At 46.2% G+C, this 9,704-nt stretch overlaps 1 protein-coding gene across 1 annotated transcript in view; it reads right to left on the bottom strand.

Moving 5' to 3' along the window:
- KDELR3 (KDEL endoplasmic reticulum protein retention receptor 3) overlaps window positions 1–8,416 on the bottom strand; it is a 50,983-nt gene extending 42,567 nt beyond the window's left edge. The window contains exon 1 of the mRNA XM_077452359.1: window positions 7,983–8,416. Coding sequence (XP_077308485.1) covers window positions 7,983–8,073 — 91 coding nt within the window. The 5' untranslated portion in view covers window positions 8,074–8,416. The remainder of the gene's footprint in view (window positions 1–7,982) is intronic.
- Between the last annotated feature and the right edge of the window lie 1,288 nt (window positions 8,417–9,704).

Below are 9,704 nucleotides of genomic sequence, written 5' to 3' on the forward strand. Positions count from 1 at the left end.
TAGGGTGCTGTAATGGTAAATTAATCTGAACGTAAAAGTAGAGTAGAGTAGTAAATTCTCTGAACCTCGGTTTAGGCCTCGTTCACACTGAACACAGGTTTGAAATTGTGTGAGTTCAGCTAAACTCGCATGATTTCAAGCCCGCATTTCAGTGCGAGTTCCGGGGCTATTTGAAAGACATCTGTGCAGGTTAATGCACAGATGTCTATTGAAATTGCCCCCGAAGTAGCCAAAAGGCTTCGATTTGGCATGCGATTTGACATGTCAAATTGTGCTGATGGGAACGGGGGCTAAAGGTTTTTGCAAGGTAAAGTGATTTTGAAAATGAATGTAGGGTTTTTAGGGTTCCCTCTCAAACAGCATACCAGGCCCTTCGGTCTAGCATGGATTTTAAGGTGAACTCCCACACCGAAAAAACGGCATGGGGGCCCCCCCAAAATCCATACCAGACCCTTATCAGAGCATGCAGCCTGGAAGGTCAGGAAAGGAGTGTGGACGAGCGAGCGCTTTGTTTTTGACACTTTTTTTTAGGTGAATGAGTAGGGGTACCGCATACTCATTCACATAGACATGGGAGGGGGCAAGATCTAAGGGCCCCTTCATTAAAGGGGGCTTCCAGATCCCGATAAGCCTCCATCCGCAGACCCCAACAACCAACGGCCAGGGCTGTCGGGATGAAGCCCTCGTCCTCGTCAACATAGGGACAAGGTGCTTTGTGGTGGGTGTGTGCCCCCTCGCCCCAAAGCACCCACCCCCCCCCCCATGTTGAGGGCATGCAGCCTTGTACAGTTTAGGAGGGAGGGGGCCACTCACTTGTCCCTACCCCCTGACCTGCCGGGCTGTATGCTCGGATAAGGGTCTGGTATGGATTTTGGGGGGGACTCCCACGCCTGGTATGCTCTTGGAGGGGGAACCCATGACATTTTTGTTTTAATTTGGCATGGAGTACCCCTTCAAAATCATCAGAGCACAAGTCGCATGTCAATATCGGATCAGTTAAGACCACAATCTGACTTTGATCCAACTTCAGTGATATTCAATGGGCTGAAGTAGGATGAAAGTCGGATCAAAGTAGTGCAGGGAGCATTTTCAAAGTTGGACTGACTTGTGTCGGACCAGCTAAGATGGCTCCCATAGGGAAACATTGATTTTCACATGTCATGCAACATGAGCGCCCAATGTCGGAGTGTGTGTCGTACAAGTGTGAACCCGGCCTGAATGGATGACCCATGCTTCCTTCGTCAGACTGTCAAAATCATCATTCATAGTGGGTACCAGTATGATTTAAAAATATTTCACTAATTTGGTTTTACTGTACATAAAGATAGCTAGGAACAGAGAAGCTGAAAGAAAATGACAATAATTTAATTATATGTATTTATATACTGTATAAAAAAAAATACACAAGCTAGCTACAACTAGAGAGATTTTTGCTGTGTAATCAAAGTATGGAATTAAGGAAATGTTACTTGAAGCTGATGCCTTCTGGGTTATCCAGCGTCAATATCTCAGGAGGCTGCTGATGTGGGACAGATATCATTCTCTCCTAAGTGAGAATGGAGGCATGGGGCGGAGATGAAGAAAATTTTCAAAAATCAAGTTGAACAAAAATGATGTTGGCATTTTAAGTTAACTGTCCCGAGCCCGCCATTACAAGACCAGAGACAAGTTTTGTATCAGCTGGAGTACAATGCCAATCAGCTTTGACATTTTAAGTTCGCTTTTACCACTGCCCACCAAACATAGAAATGCAGACACTCGGGGCTGTACACATGCCATAGTAAAAATTTAACGGCATGTCACATTCGCGAACTGGTACCGCCGTTGTCGTACAAACACTACCTATTCAAGTGATTAGAGCTGTGCCACAACCACTTGCATTGCAAGCAGCTGCGGTACAGTGTAACGTTATTTTGAGGGTAAAAATGTCAACGAGGAGGTGACTTAGCATTTCCTTGCTGCTTGTCAAACATCTCTGAAAATGTATCCACCTTGGACTGCTTTTTAGGACAGTAGTAATAGCTGCACATGTGAAAGAGCCCTTATTTGATCTCTTTTGGCCTGTTAGGCTTCATGTAAACGGACATTTAGGAGCAGTTGAGCGTTTTTTTTCAGCTGCCCCTGAACTCTCCTCTGTTATCTTATCCGTACATGTACACGGGGGGGGTTACAAAAGGCAAATCCACTTTGCACTGCAAGTGCACTTGTAAGTGCAGTCGCCCTAAACCTAAGGGGTAGATCTGAAATTACTCGAAGCTCTGCTGATTTTATCATCCAATCATGTGCAAGCTAAAATGCTGTTTTTTATTTTCCTTGCATGTCCCCCTCGGATCTACAGTGACTTTACTTCCAAGTGCACTTGCAGTGCAAAGTGGATCTGCCTTTCGTAAATAACCCCCAGGGGTCTTTTATAGTCGTTTCTAGGCAGTTGAGCTTAGAAGCATTTTTTCGAAAAGCAAAAAAATGCGTTCAGGACGGGTGTTCAGAGGCATTTGAAGGGCCTGTAACAGCTTGTGAATGCGGTAACTCATGTTTAGTTTACAGGCGTTCTTAATTTTTGTCTATTTGATAAAAAATAAAAAAAAGCTTTGAAACTCAAACGCGGCAAAAGGAATGTTTTTAAAATATCTATTGATCCTGCCAGAAATCTTGTGAGCCAATAACGTCCTGTGCTCTCTGCCACTGGACTATTATTAGCTAGCTCTGTTCCCTGCTACCTCTGTGGACTACAAATCACCTTATAATGCAGAAGAAAGGAAGGTGTTATGTAGTCTTAACACACTCCCTGTCCTAGAGTGACAACGCTGCTCAGTGCAGTTGCCACCCTGAGACAGGAAATGCATTAATGGCAGGAGTGCCAGGTTAACATAAAGGGAAAAAAGTGTGAAGACCCACGTAGTGGGTAGAGTTTTAAGCCAGAGTCTATGAATACTCAACCTGTGTCCTGTAGTGTACGATTAACCTCTTGCCACCTACGAAACACATATATGCTTCAGCAAATAGGTTGGGCCCACACGCTCCACATTAGCATTCATGCGTGGTAGAGCTTTCTATGCTGAGGTTGTGCTCCCAGCACAGTGACTGAGATGTCAAAAACAGCTCTTGATCTCAACTAATGATAAGGGACCAGTGGGATAAACTCACGATTATGTGATCACTGTGACAGTCATTCACAGTGGTCATGTGATCAGCCAGTCTTTCCTGTCCCCCGGGAGTAAAGGGACACCAGGGCTGGGCAGAAAGGAGTCAAGATAAGGAAAAATTATCTAAGGACTTATTAGGAGTTCCTGGGTTTAGATGTGCTTAAAGTTGTTCTAAAGGCAGGACTTTTTTTTTATCATAATGCATTCCCTGCAATAATGGAGATTTAGGGCCAAAGCTCTTCTGGCCATACTTCTCCTGTAGATTACAGGAGTGCACTAAGTTCTGCACCCCTGTGACCTGTATCCAGCCGACACCTGACTTAAATCCACTGTCAGCCGACGTCATTCAGCTGGTCCAGACTCTGGAGGGATCTCGGTTTTAATGTCGGGATCCACCCTGATCCCTGAGTGGCAGCTGGCTCCGCCTCTTAGCAAGTCTCTGATGGTCTTAGCCAGCAGCTCCCAACCCCTCCACAGCCCAGTGCTCCAGTGAAAGCTGGAAGGGCAGACCAGAGAGCTAACAGTTACTGGCTCTCTGCTCACAGAAGCCCAAGAACTGAGTGATCAATGATCTTTAATCGCTTAGTTCTTGGTGTACAGAGTAGAGATGGTGGGGGACAGATGCAACATCAGACTGAGTCTAATTGTTTTTTTTTTTCCACAATTTTCTTTTAAAGTAAAACATGTAGTTGTATCATCCCCCACTCCACCATAAATACTTTGGGAGTGAGTCCTCAGGTGTGCCACCATAGCAAGTGGCTTGCTATGTAGGCACATACAAGGCAAAGAACTGAGAATGCTGGTATGGGGACCCCAAAAGAGGAGCTTTGGGGCTGCTCTACAGAGCAGGTAAGTATAACATGTTTATTTTAACCTTTACAGCCCCTTTTATAATTGCCCTAACTGAGCACTTTCTGGTGCCTGGGGAGCCACTTGCGCCACTTACAGCTAGAGGTCGACCGATATGGGTTTTTCTCTGGCTGATGCCGATGCCGATATTTAGAAATCATGGCAGCCGATATATGATGCCGATTTTTTTGGGCCGATATGTTAGGCCGTTTTTTTTTTTTTTTTTTTTAATCCCCCTTGATCTCATAAAATCTAACACACCTTTCCCACTGGGACATTTTTCAGGCGCTTTTGGGCTAAAAATAGCGCCTGTAAAGTGCCTGCAAAATGGCTCGCCTGCAGTCTGTGTGAAAGACAGAGTGCTCTCACACTGAGTGCCCGTTCACACAGGGGCGACACGACTTGCAGCGCGACTCACAGACGCGACCTGCACACGACTTCAGCAGCGACTTGCAAAACGACGACTGTATAGAAGTCAATGCAAGTCGCCTGAAGTCGCCCCAAAAATAGTACAAGAACCTTTTTCTAAGTCGGAGCGACTTGAGTCGCTCCTATTAGAACGGTTCCATAGTACAGAACGGAGCGCGACCTGTCAGGTAACTAAGTCGCCTGACAAGTCGCGGTAGTGTGAACGGGCACTAAGGCGATGCGCTGGCAGAATCTTAAAAAAAGTCCTGCAAGCAGCACGTTTGGAGTGGTGTATACCACTCCTCCACCACTCCTGCCCATTGATATGAATGGGCACCACTGCCGAAGCGCATGCAATGAGATTTGGCAGCGGTGCTTCACGGGCGCATTTAACCTCTTCCTCGGCCGCTAGCTGGGTTTTATGTGCCCCAAATAGCGCCGCTAAAATGATGGTAAAGAGCCGCTAAAACTTGCAGCGTTTTACCATCAACGCCTGCCCGCTCCAGTGTGAAAGCAGCCTTCATAAGTGATACAGAAAATTTCTTACATTTAAACATTTATTAAACAAAACAAACCTCCATTCAGTTTACTTGTATGTATGATTTAGATAGAAAAAAAAAAACTATATATTAAATAAAAACAGGTAGTCAAAACTTTTGGACGAAAAAAAAATGGGCTAACTTTACTGTTTTTAATTTTTTTTTTTTTTTAAATAGTGTATTTTTTTCCCAAAAAAATGCATTTGAAAGACCTCTGTGCAAATGCTGTGTGACAAAATATTGCAACAACCGCTATTTTATTCCCTAGGATCTCTGCTAAAAAAAATATATATAATTTTTGGGGGGTCTAAGTGATTTTCTGGCAGAAAATACAGGATTTTTACTTGTAAGCAACAAGTGTCAGAAAAGATTTAGGGCCGGTTCACACTGCGAGGCGAGGCGACCCGGCTCGCCTCGCCTCGCTCCCGCAAGTCGCCCCCATTCAGTACTATGGAACCGTTCTGAGAGGAGCGACTCGAGTCGCTCCGACTCAGAAAAAAGGTTCCTGTACTACTTCGGGGCGACTTCGGGGGCGACTTGCATTGACTTCTATGCAGAAGTCCTCTGCAAGTCGCCGCTGACCCCCCCTGCAAGTCGCGGCGAGGAAGTCGGAGACGCCTCGCCGCGGCTCGCAGTGTGAACCGGCCCTTAGTCTTTAAATGGTTAAACTGAGAACTTCTACACACAGAGATGATTTCATTCATTCAAGTGTAAACATTGTATCTTTTTGTTCTTTTCTTGGCAGACTGCCCAGAGAGGAGGAAAGTCGTTTCTATGACGACTCAGGCAACTTACACTGACTTCTATTACAGAAGTCATTTCCAAGTCTGCTGTTCTAAATCGGCCTTTTTATCAGCACAATCGGCCGATGCCGATTAATTAAAAAATGGCAAATATCGGCCGACCTCTACTTACAGCAGCTCATACAAAGTGAATGGCTATACACAGTCTTGCTTGGTTAAATTCCATTGATGTCTACATTAATGTTTACCCATGCACATACAGCGCTTCAACCTGAATGTGCCACTTTTGCCATTGGCATTTACCCGAGCATGGCTATGTACAGCCATTCGCTTGTATTTGTGGCTATAAGTGCGCACCAGAAAATGCCAGGAATTTTACACCGCTAAGGCTGGCCATACATGGATCTTCTTTTCAATCAACCAGTGGGCTAATAAAACAAAAACAAGAAAAAACAAATAGATTCCCTCTTGCACACAATCATGATAGATGTGCTGTGCCATTGTGTCATGGTATAGTCCACTGTCAGAATGCACTGATCAGCACTGCAACTGATTGGCTTCAAGCACTGATCAAATGAAAGTTATCCAACATTCCCAAATGAAGGATGTTAATCTTTAGTGCAACTTCTCTTGAGTAGCCATAAATGGATTGAAATTTGCCAGTCACTGCTGAACTGTCTAAATGTGATCCATCTACGGCCAGCTCAAAGCAATAGTAAACTTGTGGGAAAAAAATGTTTCTCCTGCAAGCAAATATCATAATGTGCTAGTATTCATCTCATATTAGCACATTATGATAGACTTACCTTGAGATGAAGCCCTTCAGCAGTGCACTGTCACCACTGACAGGGCTTCCATTTTTACCCGGTCTTCCTTCCGGGTTCACGAGCTGTGATTGTTTTGAACGGCTGGGCCGCAATGACGTCACTCCTGGGCACGCACACAGGAGTTATGGCCACAACACGGAGCTGGTGACATCACTGGCTGTCAGACAAATATCTCCTAAATGGTGAATAGGAGATATTCATTTTACCTACAGGTAAGCTTTATTACAGGCTTAACTGTTCGTAAAAAATCACAAAGCAGAGGTTACTACCACTTTTAAGTTGTAAAGTCTCAAGGTTATTCACCTTAAAGTGGTGTTCCACTGCAAAAAAAAAATTAAAAGCCAGCAGCTACACATAATGCAGGTGCTGGCTTTTAACGATAGGACACTTACCTGTCCTGAAGTCCAACGATGTCGGCACCGCAGCAAATGTTTCCATCAGCTGTTGGGTGCTGCTGCCACCATTGCGGGTAAGGGTATCCGGCAGTACAGCCTTACGGCTTCACACTGGGAACCCTACTGCACATGTGTGAGGCCCTGCTCCTCTCTCCTACTGGCCTGGAGACAGTGAGAAGAGGAGGAGGAGGGAGCCCTGCGGTGATGTCACGTGTCACGACCCGAACTCCTGGAAGTGGGAACAGGATACCGGAGGGGAAGAAGAGACTAATGAGCGGAAGTTCCACTTTTGGGTGGAACTCCGCTTTAATACATTCTATGCATTAAGGTGAAAAACTTTCTGTGTTGCAGTTGCCCCCCAAAGCCCCCGGTTTCCTTACCTGAACCCAGTCGTTCCAGCAATGGTAGCTCCAGCCTCTGTCTCGGGTTCTCATTGGATAGATTGATTGCAGCGAGAGCCATTGACTCCCACTGCTGTCAATCAAATCCAGTGATGGGGGAGGGGCGCGAGTCCTGCTGTCTGTGTCAATGGACTGTAGCAGCAGGACTCGGAAGTGCGCCCATGGAAATTGTTTCTCTGAGGGGGCACCCAATGAAGAGGAGTAGCCAGGAGTGCCGCTGGGGGATCACAGAAAAGGAGGATCGAGGCCGCTCTGTGCAAAACCCTTGCACAGAGCAGGTAAGTAAAACAAGTTTGTTATAAAAAAATAAGAAAACAAGCTTTACAATCACTTTAAGGGCCGGTTCACACTGGGACGACTTGTCAGGTGACTTAGCTGCCTGACAAGTCGCGCCCCGTTCTGTACAATGGAACTGTTCTAATCAGAGCGACACAAGTCGCTCCGACTTAGAAAAAGGTTCCTGTGCGACTTTGGGGGTTACTTGAGGCGACTTGCATTGACTTCTATAGAGAAGTTGTTTTGCAAGTCGCCGCAGCGGTCGTGTCCAGGTCGCCTGGGGCTGCGTCTGTGAGGCCTTCCAATAATTTCATACACAATGTACCAACCCCTCCTTCCATCATCTGATCATTAACCTGTATAGTGCAGTGTACAACCCCCACAGCCCGGCAATATCTTACCAGCACAGGACTTGGTCTTCCACATCTTCATCAGCAGGATGATAATAGCTAGTAAGTGGGATAAATCCCCTGAAATTCTAAAAATATTCATCTTCCTGAAAAAACTGCTAAACGTGCAAAAATGCCGCTAAATGTGCAAAAGCAGCGCAAAATGTTGTGGAAAAGTTCAGGAGAGCTGCTGCAGAAGCGCTCAAAGTTTTCACACAAAGTCCCCGGACTGGGCTCAGCTCGGCGGTCTCTCCTATATATTCTATAGAATATATTCTATAGAAAGTTGAACATTCGTTAGTTGAGGGAACCGTGACTTCCCGGCGCCGTGTTGCTCCGGAGAGGATGGACGGCAGTGGCCGGGCTGGGAGGAGGGGGAGAGGGAGCTGCTCCTCTGCTGTAGTGGCGGGTGACGTGGCTGCTGGGTGCCTGTACTCAGGGCAATGCATGAGGAGGAGGGGACCTGAGCTGGGAGGTTACACATCACCACATCAGCCTCTTTAAAGGGGATGGGGAAGGCTGCCGACAGAAAACGGAGGAATGCGCGCGTCTTCTCCGAATTATACTCCCTGCTCCTGAAATATGGCACTTCAGAGGTCTCTGACACACGTGTCCGAGTACAGGCCAGGGATTATACTGACATGATAGAAAAAAGAGATAAACAGCGCCACGATTTCCTATATAAAGGGGAGTTATAGTCACATTGCAAAAGTTTTTTTTTCTTCCTTAAAATAATAAATATGTTCTGTTTACCTGCTCTGTGCAATGGTTTAGCCCGGTGTCCCCAAACTTTTTTTCAGGGGTCTTCTGGTGCAGGAGCGGATCCAGAGACCAGAGTCTATTCTTGGGAGGACACTGACAGAAAAGATTTTTTGCGCCAATTAAATGGCTGGTGTTGGTGCTTCAATCATTCCAGCACCATGTCACCAGGTGCAGATTGTTACCTGCCACCAGATGCAGATTGTCACTTGCCATGTCACCTGCCACACATTGTGGATAGTCACTTGCCACGTCACTTGCCACACATTGCGGATTGCCACGTTGCCTGTCACCAGATGCAGATTGTCACATCACCTGCCACATGTTGCAGATTGTCACTTGCCACGTTACCTGTCATCAGATGCAGATTGTCATTTTCCACACATAGTAAGATTGAATAAAGACAACAGTTCACCCTGACTGAGTGTGGGTGCATCCCTATACCTATACATTGTGTCTAATTAAGATGCTCATCTATTCATCTAGCACTGTCAATTTACGCAGTGCTCCAAACATTCATTGCACACTCACATCGGTCCATACCCTCAAGGAGCCCATGATCCAAGGTCCCCATTCATATACAAGGGGCAATTTTTTGGACAGGAGCCAATTAACCTACCTGCATGTTTTGGAAGGGTGGGAGGAAACCGGAGTACCCAGAGGAAACCCACGCAGGCACAGGGAGAACATGCATGCAAACTCCAGGCAGGTAGTGTCCTGGTTGGGATTCAAGCCAGTGACCCTGGCTATTGCTAGGTGAGAGTGCTAACCACTACACCACTGTGCCACCCACGTTGCGGATTTTCACTTGCCACGTCACATGCCACAAGTTGCAGATTGTCACTTGCTACGTCAGCTGCAACACGTTGCGGATTTTCACTTGCCTGCTACAATTGTCACTTGCTGTGCCACTTTCCTGCTAAGGTGGGGATTGTCATTTGCTGTGTCCCAGAGGGAAGTTAAGCAGCACAAAGA

Source organism: Lithobates pipiens, unplaced genomic scaffold (assembly GCF_037356315.1).
Source record: "Lithobates pipiens isolate NorthernLeopardFrog02 unplaced genomic scaffold, aLitPip1_a1.2 Scaffold_23, whole genome shotgun sequence".
Taxonomy (NCBI): domain Eukaryota; kingdom Metazoa; phylum Chordata; class Amphibia; order Anura; family Ranidae; genus Lithobates; species Lithobates pipiens.